Consider the following 16,081-nt stretch of genomic DNA (forward strand, 5'->3'; position numbering starts at 1 on the left):
ACTTGGGAGCCTTTTCCTCCTCAGAAAGGGGACCTCTGGTGGACGTACATGGGAGCTACAGACAGAGAGCTGGAACCCCAGCTCGTCCCCATCTCCCGGTTAGTGTACTCAGGATTCTAACAGACTAAGGTAAGAGCCAGAGTTGGGGCACCTGCAGGCCAGGTAAATGTAAATGAGCAAAACCGCTCACTAGCAGGAGCCTACAGGATCCTAAGGGGCAGCAGAAATCAGGTCATTCACTGCCACCAGACAGGAATTCAGTTCAGTGAGTTCCCCAATTGGGCTTTTTCAAGAGAAGCCAGAGATCTGGGGTTTTTTAATGCAAACTCTTTAAGCTTTTAAATATCGGCTCAAAAAATTTGTTGCAAACACTATACCAGACAAACAAAAAATGTTTGTGCATCAGATACAAGGAAGAACAGCGTGGGAACCACCAGTTTTCAATCCCTGGCTGAAAGGATTTTGTCTCTGTATTCATCCAGCTTGATAAATAAATGGTCCCAAAAGCCTCTAAAAAGTGGATTTGCCCATGCAAATAAAATGTGCTGTCTGTAGTTTCTCGTGACCTTTCATTTTAAGGAAATTCACATGAAATTACCATTCTGGGAATGAAAGGAACATAAAATTATACGTCAGCCAGTGTGCATGCATGAGGTTGGGGTAGGGTGTGATTGAGGAATGTGTGGGCCCTTCCTCTAGCTCAGGATCAGGTGGGTTCATGCTAGCTCTCACATAGAGGTCAACGTCTGAAAAGACAAAAGGTGGAAGACCTCTTCAAGAAGAAGGGTGCACCATGAGAAATGGCACTTCGTCCTGCAGGCAAGGGGGGCACTCCCTTGTCTGCCCAGTTCAGGGAGTCCCCAGCAACATCAAAAGGAGGAGAAAGCACAGTGCTTCTCACAGGCTCCAGAGTCCTACTGAGCTGCATTTTCCTGCCAGCCCCATCTACTCTAACAGGAGAAGTTGCTTCATCTCTGAGCCTTATATTCCTGCTCTGCACAATGGGGATAATTGTCCCCACCTCAAAAGGTCATTGCAAGCCTCAACAGTTGAGATCCTGGGTGTAGAGCCCTTAGGACAACTCCTGGCCCCAAACATTCAGTAACTAGTTTTATTTGGAAGGGCCAGACTAGTCACTGGAATCAGTGGGGACCTAGAATCCAAGAGGGTAGGAAAAAAAATCTCACTATCCTTGAGATTTTAAGGATGTGGTCCACTCTCGTTACTTCCAAAGTTTTCAATGGTAAGATGCCAGACTGTGAGTGGAACATTTTAGATGGATCTTCTCATTTTATTCTAGCTACTTCAGAAGAGGAGATAATCTTTACCCCCATTTAATGGTGGGATCCAATATGGTGGCCACTGGGCACATTAATTAACATTAAATACAATTAAAAATCCAGCTTATCAGTCACATGCACTCATCACAATTCAAGCACCCGACAGCTATGTACGGCATGCTGTCCGATGCAGTAGCGTGGACAGCATGGATATAAATTATTTCCATCATAACAGAAGTTCTGCTGGGCAGCACTGGTCTAAAAGGTAATGTGACTTGGCCAAGGTGATTGAGCTAATAAATAGGCAGAGCTGAAAGAGGATCCAACTGAATGTAGAGCCATATTCTTAACAACCCACTTGGACAGCATCAGAGATCCTCTGCGCCTTCATCCAACACATATTTGCGTCAGGCACAGGCAAAAACCTGCTGTCGGAGGGGCTGGCTTCTGGCCAGGAAGGGGCAGGGAGTGGGGGGCTGTCTCTGGTCACCTCCAGGACTTCCTTGCGCACATCGACGATCCGGAACCAGTGTCGAAGCTGGGGGAAGCCATCCAGCTCGGCGTTGCGCTCCTGCAGGGCCACCTTCTTTTTGCAGGACAGCTGTCGGCTGAAGTACTTTACCAGCTTGCTCTGTGGAGACACAGATGAGGACAGGGGATGGGTCACAGGCATTGCCATGGGAGAATAGGCAAGAATCTCCCCGCCCCCCACCCCCCCTCCCTGCCTGAACCCCATCCAACCCCTATTTCAAACACCAGTGTCACTGTAGGAAGGAGGGGCACACGTTGTTACCACTTTATTAGGGGGCTTTGGGGCTGCAATCATGTACATTTCCACTGCATAAGTCCTCGGACCCAATGCAATGATTGCACTTCTAGGAAATCTCCTAGAGGTGCCATCCTGTGCAAGGTGACTATAAAAGAATAGCTCTTACTGTTCTACTTGCAATGGCAAAAGATTGAAAACACCCTGAGGGTCCATGAGCAGAAGACACAAATGCGGGTACATGACACAAGGGAATTCTACGCAGCTATAAACTAAAATGAGGAAGTGTGCTATGTAGTCATTCAGAACAGTCTCCAAGATACGTTGATACATAAAAATAAATATTCTCCATGCATGTGGGCACTGTTTACATTTATATAGCTTTGTAAATGCAGACACTCTGGGAGGATTTCCAAAATGCTATGGAAGGGAAGGGGGGGTGGTGGGGAAGAGAGGTGGAAGAAACATTTTTTGTTTTTATTTTTTCTAATTGTTAATTGAAGTATAATCAACATGCAATATTATATTAGTGTCAAGTGTACAACATAGTGACTCAACAATTATATACATTATGCGGTGCTCTCTATGGTAAGCAGATAGGTGTAGTGACATTTGTCACCAGATAAAGTTATTACAGTAGTATTGACTATATTCCCAATGCTGTACCTTTCAGGAGAGTAAGAGGTACAAACTTCCAGTTAGAAAATAAATAAGTCACAGATATGAAAAGTACGGCAGAGAAACATTTCACTTAAATCCTTTTGTAGGGATCCCTGGGTGGCGCAGCGGTTTGGCGCCTGCCTTTGGCCCAGGGCGTGATCCTGGAGACCCGGGATCGAATCCCACGTCGGGCTCCCGGTGCATGGAGCCTGCTTCTCCCTCTGCCTGTGTCTCTACCTCTCTCTCTCTCTCTCTCTCTCTGTGACTATCATAAATAAATAAATAAATAAATAAATAAATAAAAATAAAAATAAAAATCCTTTTGTACTGGGGCACCTGGGTGGCTCAGTGGTCTGCTCAGTAGTCTGCCTTCAGTTCAGGGCGTGATCCCGGGGTCCTGGGGTCGAGTCCCACGTCGGGCTCCCTGCAGGGAAACTGCTTCTCCCCCTGCCTGTGTCTCTGCCTCTCTCTCTGTGTCTCTCATGAATAAATAAATAAAATCTTTAAAAATAAATAAATCCTTTTGTACTCTGTGAATCTTAATTCATGTGCAAATATTCACAAATTCACAAATACTTTTAGAATGAGATGGACTTGAACTCATGCTATGGAGAGATTCCATGACACAAGAAAGGAAAACTAGTTATGTGAAAACTAACATTAACAGTGAGATGATGGTAGTGGGCATCTGTTGCTTCTGTCCAGCTGATCTGCATTTCCCCTTTTGCTGAAAAGAATATTTCAATTTTCTTTGGGGGAAACTTCCTTCTTGGGATCCCAGTCCATATGGTTTTTGGTAAGGCCGGTCTCACCTACCCACTCCACTCGGGCTGCAGGATGGGCACATGACCCAGGCCTGATCACAGCATTTGGATCAAGGACAAGAAGTGAGCCAGACCCAGCCCCCAAGGACCCTCCCCAGCAACCCTTCCCAGGTGCTCAGGAGACAGCCCTCACTTCCCTCTAGAGTTGTTGGGGAACGAGGGGACACCATAAGAGCCAGAAGCTGCCCAGGCCAGCCCTGCTGCCATATGGGAGCCAGCCTGAGGCTGATTGGAAGGAATCAGAAAACTCATTTTTCAGTTAACATTAATTCTATTCACCTTACTAATAAAATGAAAGTTGTCATTCTTCTTGATAAAAAAAGCCTAAGTTCCATTGCAATAGTGGCACAAAAATCACATGAAGCTAATGTTCCCACACTTGTAATCCGGAATCTCAGTCTAGAGTTTTAAAATAGAAAATGTCCAAAAGAATGTTTTTTTTCTCTAATTCCCTAATCTGAATGAATAGGGTCTGACCTATTAATAGAGCAGAGTTTTTTTTTAATTTTTAAAGATTTTATTTATTTGTTTGAGAGAGAGTAGTGTGTGTATGCAAGAGAGAACACAAGCAGGATGGAGGGGCAGAGGGAAAGGAAGAAGCAGACTTCCCGCTGAGCAGGGAGCCCAATGCAGGGTTCCATCCCAGGACCCAGGGGTCATGACCTGAGCAGAAGGCAGACGCTTCACCAACTGAGCCACCCAGAAGCCCCAGAGCAGATCTTTCAACTAAGATACCTACAGACCTCTCCTGTCTGTCCTTTGTTTTATTTTCTGACTTGCTTTAACCATTTTTTTTTTTGACTCAGGTACAAAAAAAAAACTACTTGAAAGAAATATACTTTGATGCATACACAGTCACTCTCTGAGCAATTCCTCTCTTTGCCACATAACAAAATTGTCCAGGCTCATCTTGTTCTTTCCCTGCCACGGCTCTAGAATCAGTCCTCTCACCCAGGAAGCACTGCTTTCTCTGAACGGGAAATGGTATTTAGAAGCCAAGATTCGAGTGCTTACTGAATTTGGGGTGTCATTGTTTCCAGTCCCCTCTGCGGACAGCCTAGGCAATATATGTATGCTTGTGCAATGCACCTATGTATACATAGATACACAAGTTTATGCCTAGATTTTTTTATATGTATTGATAACCAATACTTCCAGTCACAATCCAATACCATAGGGTTTATTCTAACTTTTTTTATTTCCCACATCTGTATCACTCATCTCAGTGAGAAAAACAATCTTCAATACTTTTTTTTTGTTCAGTCTACTGATTTATTTAATTGGCCACTGTCCTACTTGGATGCTCTCCTCATGGGCCTCAACCCCTGCTGCACTGACTTCTTACCCTAGCACCACTGCCTGTCTTACGGAGATTTCCATGTATGTCTGATTTGTACAAAGTTTTCTTACTTTTCACCTATTTACCTTAATGAATGACATTCCCCTTTTATTTCTCTTCCTTTCCTGAGTTCTGTTACCTCCTTTTTGAGTTTTTTGAATCCTGAGTTAAATTGTTTTTTCAGATGCTGGCACATGCCAGGGGATGCTCAGATCCTCTTCGCAGACACACTCCTTTCCCTGCTTTGGTTTATGAGAATGAAACTGATTTCAGGTCTGCGTGAAATGTCCAAAATGGTAGTCCACTAGCCACGTGTGGCTAACTAAGCAGTCAAAGCATGGCCAGTCTGTCCACAGAATGGAATTTTAACCTTACTTAACTGAAATTTTAAAAATGTAAGCCATAGGGGTGCCTGGGTGGCAGAGCCAGTTAAGCATCCAACTCTTGATTTTCGGCTCAGGTCATGATTTCAGGGTCATGATATCGAGCCCCCAGTTGGGGCTCACACTCAGTGTGAAGCCTGCTTGGGATTCTCTCCCTCTCCCTCTTCCTCTGCCCCTCCCACTCATGCTGTCTCTCTCAAATAAATAAATCTTTTTTTTTTAAGATTTTATTTTATTTAATCATGAGAGATACAGAGCAGGAGAGAGAGAGGCAGAGACACAGCAGAGGAAGAAACAGGCTCCATGCAGGGAGCCCGATGTGGGACTCGATCCCGGATCTCCAGGATCACGCCCTGGGCTGCAGGCGGCGCCAAACCGCTGCGCCACCAGGCTGCCCTCAAATAAATAAATCTTTAAAAAAAAATAGAAGCCTTGTAAAATGTTTTTCTGTTAAACGTAACTATTACTTTGATAGAATTACACTTTACTTCAAAACTGAAATTTTAGCATCTCAATTGAGAGGTGCTCTAAGTATAAAATCCATACCTGATTTCAAAGACTTAGTAGGAAAAAGTAATATAAAGTATCTCCTTAATATTTTTACACTGATTATATGTTTAAATAATATTTTGAATATGCTGGATTACATAAAATATATTATTAATATGAATTTAATTTATTTCTTTGTTAATGTGACTACTGGAAAATTTTAAATTACACATTTGGCACACATCTGTCACTTTCAATGTGTTTCTTTTTTATTTATTTTTATTTTTTAAAAATATTTATTTATTTACTCATGAGAGACACAGACTGAGGGAGAGAGGCAGGCTCCTCACAGGGATCCTGATGTGGGACTCAATCCCAGATCCCGGGATCACAACCTGAGCCAAAGGCAGGCACCTGACCGCTGAGCCACCAAGGCGTCCTTTTTTTTTTTTTTTTTTAAAGATTTTATTTATTTATTCATTAGAAACACAGAGAGAGGCAGAGACATGAGCAGAGAGAGAAGCAGGCTCCCTGCGGGGAGCCCGCTGTGGGATTCGATCCCAGGACCCCGGGATCAAGCCATGAGCCAAAGGCAGACGCTCAACCACTGAGCCACCCAGATGTCCCACTGTCAATGTATTTCTAAAGGACAGTGCTGCTGTAGGGTTTTATCCTAAATAAATAATTAAGAATATTCACATAGCTTTGCTTAAGTTGATAATAGCCAAGAAAGATCGGAAACAATTAAACTCTTCACCAAGAGGGGAAGATTACAATATATCTATATGATGGTGTATCATTAAAAATAAGGTATAAAATATGTATAATATTTATAATGTACAAATAATCATAAAAATGTATACAACTATTTGTGTATATATACATAGAAAAGCTGTGGAAGGGTATATTATAAAATGTGAACTGCAGTTATCTCTGATAGTAAGATTATGGGTGATTAAGATTACTAAGATTAATAATAATTACAACTAAGATTATTAAGATTATTAATGATGGGATTATTATTAAATATTCAGATTATCGATAGAGATTGTTTCTATTTGCTTCTCTACAGCAAAATTAGAAAATACAATGTATATGTATTACCTGCTTATAAATGGAAAAAATGTTTAGATGAGTTGGCAACATTTCTTTTACAAAGATACTATCCAGTGTCAGGAAGAATGGGAGACACCATTGAGAATGCCACTGGAGGGCCAAGGGATTTTAGTCTCAACATTTAAATAGTTTCACTTCTAGGACTCCACCCTAGAGGCATACTTATATATGCTTGTACATGGGATAAAGGCTTGCTCATTACTGCAGCACAATTAAGTTTTAAAACTTGAAAATAATGTTTAAAAAGGTACATGAACCCAGGGGCACCTGGGGGGTACAATTGGTTAAGTGTCTGACTCCTAGTTTTAGCTCAGGTAGTGATCTCAGGGTCATGAGATTGAGCACCATGTGGGGCTCTGCACTCAGTGTGGAGTCTGCTGAAGAATTTCTCTCCCTCTGTCTCTCCCCTCAGCTCTCTATTTCTCTCTCAAATAAATAAATAAATAAATAAATAAACTCTTTTTAAAAAAATGATAAAATAATGGGGCACCTGGATGGCTCAGCAGTTGAGCATCTGCCTTCGGCTCAGGGTGTGATCCTGGGGTTCAGGGATTGAATCCCGCATTGGGCTCCCTGCATGGAGCCTGCTCCTCCCTCTGTCTGTGTCTCTGCTTCTTTCTGTGTCTCTCATGAATAAATAAATAAGATCTTTTAAAAAAATAAAAACTATGTCTTTTTTTAAAATGATAAAATAATTAAAAGGTACATTACCCAAAAAGCTAAGTATGAATGAATTATAGCACATCTATAGGATGGAATATTATATAAACTTTCAAAAATAAGGTAGACTGATACATATTGGCTTGGGAAAATCTCCAAGATTTTCATTTTCAGTGAAAAAGCAATCTGCAAAGACAACATACGTATACTATAATTACATTTATATTTTTAAAACTCTATGTGTGTCGGGGCACCTGGCTGGCTCAGTGAAGCACAAGGCTCTTGATCTCGGGGTTGTGGGTTTGAGCCCCACATTGGGTGTAAAGATTACTTAAAAATAAAATCTTAGGGACACCTATGTGGCTTGGCTGTGGGGTGTCTGCCTTTGACTCAGAGTGTGATCCCAGGGTCCTGGGATTGAGTCCCATGTTGGACTCCCTGCAAGGAGCCTGCTTCTCCCTCTGCCTGTGTCTCTGCCTCTCTCTTTCTCTGGGTCTCTCATGAATAAATAAATAAAACATTTAAAAAATAAAATAGGGGATCCCTGGATGGCTCAGCGGTTTGGTCCCTGCCTTCGGCCCAAGGTGTGATCTTGGAGTCCTGGGATCAAGTCCCACGTCAGGCTCCTTGCATGGAGCCTGCTTCTCCCTCTGCCTATGTCTCTGCCTCTCTCTCTCTGTGTCTCTCATGAATAAATAAATAAAATCTTAAAAAAAATAAAAAATAAAATAAAATCTTAACAAATATATAAATAAATAAATCTCGGTATGTCAATGATATAATTATATAGAAAGATATTGGGCAGATTACAATGAACTGCAATGGCAAACAAGCATGGGGGGAGGAGGGGCACTCACTTAAAAAGTATACATCTGTATACAGATGCTATTTTGATGTTTATAATAAGTACATACGGCTTTGCTTTTTTGATATTTGAAAGAATTTTTTTTAAGATTTTCTTTGCAAGAGAGAGAGAAAGGGAGAGAGCATGAGTGGAGGGGCAGGGGCAGAAGGAGAGGCAGACTCCCCGCTGAGCAGGGAACCCAATGCAGGGCTCAATCCCAGGACCCTGGGATCATGACCTGAGCCAAAGGCAGAATTTTAACTGCTTGAGCCACCCAGGTGCCCCAGAAGGATTTTTTTTTTTTAATTTAAGACTTAGTTTAGGCATCTTCTCCATGCTTTGCATATACCTACCTAACCTTTGGGTCACTCATTCATTCATAAAATATTTACTAAGTGCCCCCTATTCACCAGTGCACCAGGCACCTCGTTGGGCTCTGGGAATTCAATAACGAATATGATCAACCAAAAATTTGCCTTCCTTCTGATATTTCTGGTACAGAGAATCAAAGTCAGCTCTGAACTTCTGAAGATTTAGATATGAAATCTGTCTCCAGCAGTTATCACTCACTCTCTATCCATTTGAGGAAGCTTCAGGACAGAGGAGATCTCAGATTACAACTTTCTTCATCATGCAGAAAAGAAACTCCAGTAATTAAAAGCAAAATAGATCTCTCAGACCCTCAGATAAATGCCATCTTTGACTGGCAGTAAGTGTGCCTAGCAAGCTTGCTTGCTTTGCACGGTTTTAAGCTGAGGGCTTCCTAGTAATTGAAAAAATAGAAATGCACAATATAGTACCAGAGAAAGAGGACCATACTGTACAAATCTTGAATTTTGTTTTCCATGCCAGTGTGCTGGAATAAGAGGCAAGCCTCAGGAAGGAGCCAGAACTTTGGGCACCAGAGTCAGGCTAACTTAAGCTCCAATTGCACTGCACTCCTTAGTAGCTGAACCACCTCAAGCAAGTTTCAAAACCGCCCTGACCTCAGTTTTCTCACCTGGAAACTGAAGGCTATAACAAGCGTACCTACTTCACAAGATGGTGAGGAGAGTTAAAAGGGATTTTTCACACAAAGTGGTGCTGAAGAACCACTCCAAATGCCACACCAATAATGCTGATTTTGTACCACCCAAACTCACAAGCATCTGCCACAGTTACCTCAAAGGGGCTGTGCCCCCAATTTACTAACTCTCAGTACCAGGAAAAGTCTTTCTAATAAATTAAAATTATTCTGTTTTGGGATGCCTGGGTGGCTCAGTGGTTGAGCATCTGCCTTTGGCTCAGGTCATGATCTCAGGGTCCTGGGATTGAGTCCTGCATCAGACTCCCCATAGGGAGCATGCTTCTCCCTCTGCCTATGTCTCTACCTCTCTCTCTCTCTCATGAATACATAAAATCTTAAAAAAATAAAATTAACTTAATCTATTTCAAAATATATGTTCTTTAAAGATCAAACATATGAAAAAAAGATCAAACATATCCTTTCTCCAATGTTTAAAATGTACATTATACTGCAAAGAAATGTACTTTTAGTTGGATTAAAATGAAAACTATCTCCCAATTCATTATTTAAATCCTGATTCTGAAATTCATAGGATTTAAATCCAACCAACTTATAGAAATTGCTTAAAAAGTAACATATGCTTACTTTATTATTAACAATATCTATAAATTTGGGATTTTTGCTTACTGGCCTTCCTCAGACTTTCCACCTAAATAAACAAAGTTTTGCTGTTTATTATTCTATGTTTATATATGCCCATGTTGGATTTCAAATATGATGAAAGAAATAAGAATGTGTTTTCTTGAATAAATAAAAACAATATGCTTTCTTTCATTTGTTTTTTAAAGATTTTATTTATTTATTTATTTGACGAGAAAGAAAGAGAGCACAAGCAGGGGAAGTGGCAGAGGGAGAAGGAGAAGCAGGCTCCTGCTGAGCAGGGACCCGGATATGGGGCTCCAACCCAGGACCCCGAGATCATGACCTGAGCCAAAGGCAGACACTTAACCAACCCAGCCACCCAGGTGCCCCACAATATGGTTTCTTGACTTACAGAAACAAAGAAAGCCAGTGACATCATGTCTCCCATACCGTTATTTTTTTTTAAGTTTTATTTAGTTATCTCTACCCAACATGGGTCTCGAACTCACAAACCCAAGATCAAGAGTCACACACTCCACTGAGACAGCTAGTGCCCCAGTCTCTCATACTTTTAAATATTTTTTAAAGATTTTAGTTATTTATTCATGAGAGACACAGAGACAGAGAGAGAGAGAGAGTGAGGCAGAGACACAGGCAGAGGGAGAAGCAGGCTCCATGCAGGGATCCTGGGTCTCCAGGATCAAGCCCTGGGCTAAAGGTCGCTCAGCCACCCAGGCTACCCTCTCATACTTTTAATTAAGCATTCATTGCCCCAGAAGATTGAAAAATTGGACTAAGCGTTGATACCGAATGGCAGGAGCAAGGGAGCCATGTCACTACCTTGCTCAAAAACCCATTCTTAAGTAGCAGATCTCCCAAGTCTGGGTAACACTGATAACTTGAGGCATTGCATTAAGTGACAATGAGTGCCACAGTAAACATGTCCTCTCTCCAAATCTCTCTTCAGCCATCTCACCATATATCAAGGAGACAGTCTCTGTTCAGTGATGCTACGTCCTTAACACCTAACACTTGCTGATCTCTATAAGAGACAGCAGGACACAGACTCACAGCCTTGGGCAGGTAACAATAGTGACTGTGATATAATGACACTACTGTTTGTATGGTGTTTATTTTCTTGGTTGCTTCCATTTATGGCAAGTGGTACTAGTTTTCTGTTACAATAGTTGAATAATGTTTTATTTTTAAATACATGTATGGGGGGATCCCTGGGTGGCTCAGCGGTTTGGTGTCTGCCTTCAGCCCAGGGCGTGATCCTGGGGTCCCGGGATCAAGTCCCACATCAGGCTCCCTGCGTGGAGCCTGCTTCTCCCTCTGCCTGTGTCTCTGCCTCTCTCTCTCTGTGTGTCTTTCATGAATAAATAAGTAAAACCTTAAAAAAAATAAGTATATGTATGTTTTCAAAAATTGAGTTGGTTTAGGGGCACCTGGGTGGCTCAGTCAGTTAAATATCTGCCTTCAGCTGCTCAGGTCATGATCCTGGGGTCCTGAGATTGAGCCCCGCATCCAGCTCCCTGCTCAGTGGAGAGCCTGCTTCTCCCTCTCCCTCTGCCCCTCTCCTCACTCGTGTTCTCTCACTCTCTTAAATAAAATATTTTTTTTAAAAAAAACTGAGTTGGTTTAAAGAACATATACAGATATGGCAAAAAGCACAATGGTGGTATCAAACTAATGAGTTTGGGAAATACTGTTCTACAGAAAAACGTTCAAACTCAGACATTATTCGGGGTTCAACTGTAGTCCATTTCTCCTTCCTTACCTCTTTCGTTTCCATGCAATTCCCTAAACACATCACCTCAAATGTTGCCCCTCCATGATTTTGCTCAGGCTCCCCCATCTAGAAGTCCTTTCTATACCCACCTGTGGGTAGATTGTAAAGATGCCCCGAATCCTTCATGCCTCCTGCCCTGTACCCTTCACAATGTGCCCTTACAATTAACTCACAAGAAAGGCAGAGTCTGTGCCTACAACCCTGCAATCAGTTGGTGAAGCTTCTTGCCTTGGCCAAAATAAAAAGGCTTTGCATGGTTCTTCTTGCTGCCTTGGATCTGCCATCTATGTAAGAATGTGTCCAGGCTAATTAGTCAACTGAAGGATGAGAGACCATGTAGAGTAAAGCCAAGTCTTCCCAGACACCCCAGACAAAACCATCTCAACTCAGACAATAGCCAATTGTTGCCTAGCTGTGAGTGAGCCCAGTCAAGATCAGAAGAGCCAGGAATCTCCAACTGACCCCCAGATGCATGGCTAACAAGCATTTATGTTGTATGCAACTAAGGTTTTCTGGTCATTTGTTACGCAGCATTATGGGGGCACATAGCTGATACACCACCCCATCAACTCATGGAAATATTTTTCTCTGAAGTCCATCTCAAATGTCACCTTCTCCAGCAAGTCCTCGGCATTTTATTTTTACATGCTCTCTTATAACATTTATCACAGTTTTCCTTGCATTATCATCAGCTAATAATGAAGACACTGGATATCTCTCAAAAGGTTAAGAAGCCCTTTCTAGATTTGGAAGGATTTATCATTTGGATAAATGAAGTAAGCACAATAGTAAAAGTACCATTATTGAGCACTTCTATGAGCCAAGCCCAGGCTAAAGAACTAACACACATCATGTCAATATATTTACACATTCCCAGAGGCTAGATGCTGTTAAGATCTACATTCTATGGATGGGGAAATTATGCATAGAGAAGTTAAGCCATTTGTTCACGATCACATAGCTAGTAAGTAGAGAGCAAAGATTCAAACCCAATCTGATTCCAAGCCCAAAATATTGCAGAAAGGGTAACTTTATTTTAATGTTAATTATTTAACAAGTACATGTGTATCTTTTCCTTGTGGAAAAGTTGGACTATTTCAGATGAGGCCAAAGCCCCCTTTGCCCACTCCTACTAATGCTGGCTTTCTTCTCCCTAGACATAATGGAAGTAACAACAGAGACTAGGTTGGTGTCCATATTTCCAGACCTTTTTCTATGCCTCTATGCATGTCCGTGTGTGTGTGTGTGTGTGTGTGTGTATAAACTCCACAGCACAGTTGGATGTGTAGGGTTATTTTTTTCCACATAAATTATATCTTTACTTTTTTCACTCAGTAGCAAGCCTCAAGCATCTTTCTCTGTTAGTTCATACAGATCTAACTCATTCTTTTTAATCTTCTGCATGAGGGATTCCTTTGATCCCAGGGTCAAAAGCCCATGATGTGAGCAGTTCTGTGATGTCTGCTGGGGGCATCTTTGTCGGCTCTGATAAAGCGTTTTCAGGAACAACAGCCATGAGAGCAGCCACCATTTACTAAATACTTGCAGTGAGCCTGGCACGGTAGGACAAGTGCTTTGAATGTGTCTGTTCATTTCTAATCCATGCAACAATGTTAGCTGTGAGGCTGGTATTCTGAGCCCATTCTGTGAACAAGAAAACTGAGGTGTCAAGAGGTTAAATCACTTACCCAGATCCACAAAACTATGTAAGTTGGGGAACCACAGCATGATCCCAAAGTTCCCTCCCTTTTGCAGAATGTTGCACTATGAGTTGCTCACGGATCCTTCTCACTGAACTGGAAATCCAAAGTCAGGCCTCACTCATCTTGGGAAGGCTTCCAGGTATTGTGGGAGAAGTGAGTTTCTAAATTCTAGTTCTGAGGCTTTGGCAAGTCACATTAGTTCCCTGAGCCTCTACTCTCTCATCTGTAAAATGGGCACATACCACCTTTCCTCACAGGCCTGCTGAGGCATCACATGAGATACTGTCTGTGCAGAAAGCAAGCTGAGCCCTCCTCTGACATGAACATAGTGTCCTAACTATCTGTTGAAGGAATGCTTGAATTCTGGGAGATGTTTCCAGAGTCACCCAGAGACTGGACCTTCTATACCTGCCCAGGACCAAGAATCAAGGGGCATCCCCACTATGATGCATTAGGAATGAGGGGGAGATAGATGGGTTTAAGAAGCAGGCGGAGTAGGGAAGAAAGGCAGAGAGGGCAATCACAGGACCGAGGCTTCCCCTTGAAGCAAAGGGGAACCAGTCACCTTTCAGGACAAGAGAACAGCTAATCTGAGCAGGGAAAAACCCAGAAACCTGCCCCAAGTGTGAGGCTGGACAAACAATACTTCCCAAGTGGAACATATCCCCTGGGAATTAGCAGTTTCCCCCAGCGGGTCCCCAAGATTGATAGCATAGAATAATCGCAGCTGTCAGCCAACAGGGGTTCTCTCTGAGCCAAATGGTGTGATAAACACTTTTTGTGACTTGTCTACTTACTCCACACAGTGACATTGTGATATAGATCCCATCACTGCCCCCATTTAAAGTTAAGAAAAAGTTAAACTGCATCTCTGGATTATCATCAGTGGGATTTATTTGCTTATTTCTGTGCATGTATATCTTATAATTTTTCTATAAGTTTGAATTACTTATATGATCATTCATCACAAACCTCATGAAAATCTGACACTTAGCAACAATAAAGCTATGTGGGACATAGTCAAAGTCAGCCACCTCATTAAATAAGGTCTCCATTTTTCCTGCAGTTCGTTCTTAATCCATGCAACAATGCTAGCTGTGACAGTTCATATATACATCACATATATATACATATATATATATATGAAGATTACATGAAATCATGTATAAAGCCCTTAGACAATATCTGATAAATACATGATACATATATCTCATATATATGATACATGCAATGTCCACCATTTCATTAAATAAGTTTATATATAAAAGTTTATAGGGACACCTGGGTGGCTCAGTGGTTGAGCATCTGCCTTTGGCTCAGGTCATGATCCTGGGGTCCTGGGATCGAGTCCCCCATCGGGCTCCGCATAGAGAGCCTGCTTCTCCATCTGCCTATGTCTCTGCCTGTCTCTGTGTGTCTCTCATGAATAAATAAATAAAATCTTTAAAGAAAAAAAAGTTTACATATAACCCTATATTATGCATGTGATAATTATACTATATATAACTAAACTACATATATAACTATTATATACTGTATGTTATACACAGTACAGGTATTCAGCTAAACATTTCATTTACCTTATTTCATTTAACCTTCATAACCCCAGAGATGTCCCCACTTTACAGATGAGGAGACTGAGAGCCATAGAGCTTTAGCAGCTCTCCAAGGTAGAAGATAATTTTACATATAAGCATCCATTTTCCCCAATTCCCTGACCATAAGAATCATCTAGAGGTATCTGTTCAAATATCAACCTTCCAGGCCCATCCCCTAGGAAGCCTGATTCACCAAATCTGGGGAAGGCCCAGGAATTCATAAAAACACAAGCACCCCAATGACTCTGAGGGTCAGGCAAGCAGGAGAAACATTCATCTACTGTCTGAATTACGTAATGAAAGCAGTTTGTTTCTCTGACAAGCTAAAGCATCGGGATCCTTGGACAACAAAACGGGGGCAGAAACCCAATTCCGGAAGTCCATGTGGCTTCTGGGGCTGTGGGCTCCTGTGGGTAGTAGGCATTCACCGAGCAGCTCTAAGGGAAAGACCCTGTCCAGGGCCCTGGGAATTCAAAGAGCAGTCTGCACTGGTCCAGGCCTGAAGGGGCTCCCAGGGGGGCAGACGAGACAGATGTGGATGTGCAAACACAAATCACAAGACCAGGTGAGAGGAGCCAGAACAGAGGAGCAGCCAGGCTTCAGTACAGGGACAAGGGTGCAAAATTAAGAGAACAGTCTCGTAGATAGCAATGTGCCATGATCACAGGATACCGGTGGGAGTTCTATGTTTATTCTAGGAGAAGGCCTGCCATTCATTCATTTACTGAGTGTGTGTCTTAAGGGGCTTTCTAAATACCAAGAGGGAGGGATACAAAATCAATGACCCATCCTCCCTGCCCCAGGGCAGGGCTGTTCAGCTATTCTAGGTGTGGCCTGCTCTGAAGGCTATGAAGGCCAGCCTCCTTCAGATAAGCACAGAAATTGAGAGCATTCCATTACTTTGATAGCGATTTGACAGAGTGCTTTTCTGTTCTTAAATCCAATGTCTTCAAAGTGAGGCTTGTATTTTGTTTGGATA

At 42.1% G+C, this 16,081-nt stretch overlaps 1 protein-coding gene across 22 annotated transcripts in view; it reads right to left on the reverse strand.

The window, feature by feature from the left end:
- Nucleotides 1-16,081, reverse strand: part of KSR2 (kinase suppressor of ras 2) — a 446,664-nt gene that overhangs the window by 315,459 nt on the left and 115,124 nt on the right. For all 22 annotated transcript variants that reach the window (XR_013366586.1, XM_077875824.1, XM_077875825.1 and 19 more), the window contains one exon: nt 1,771-1,911. Coding sequence is in view for 19 of the 22 variants with exons in the window: in XM_077875824.1 (XP_077731950.1) it covers nt 1,771-1,911 (141 nt within the window). In the remaining 3 variants the exon portion in view is untranslated. The remainder of the gene's footprint in view (nt 1-1,770; nt 1,912-16,081) is intronic.

The sequence above is a fragment of the Canis aureus genome, chromosome 27 (genome assembly GCF_053574225.1).
Source record: "Canis aureus isolate CA01 chromosome 27, VMU_Caureus_v.1.0, whole genome shotgun sequence".
Lineage (NCBI taxonomy): Eukaryota > Metazoa > Chordata > Mammalia > Carnivora > Canidae > Canis > Canis aureus.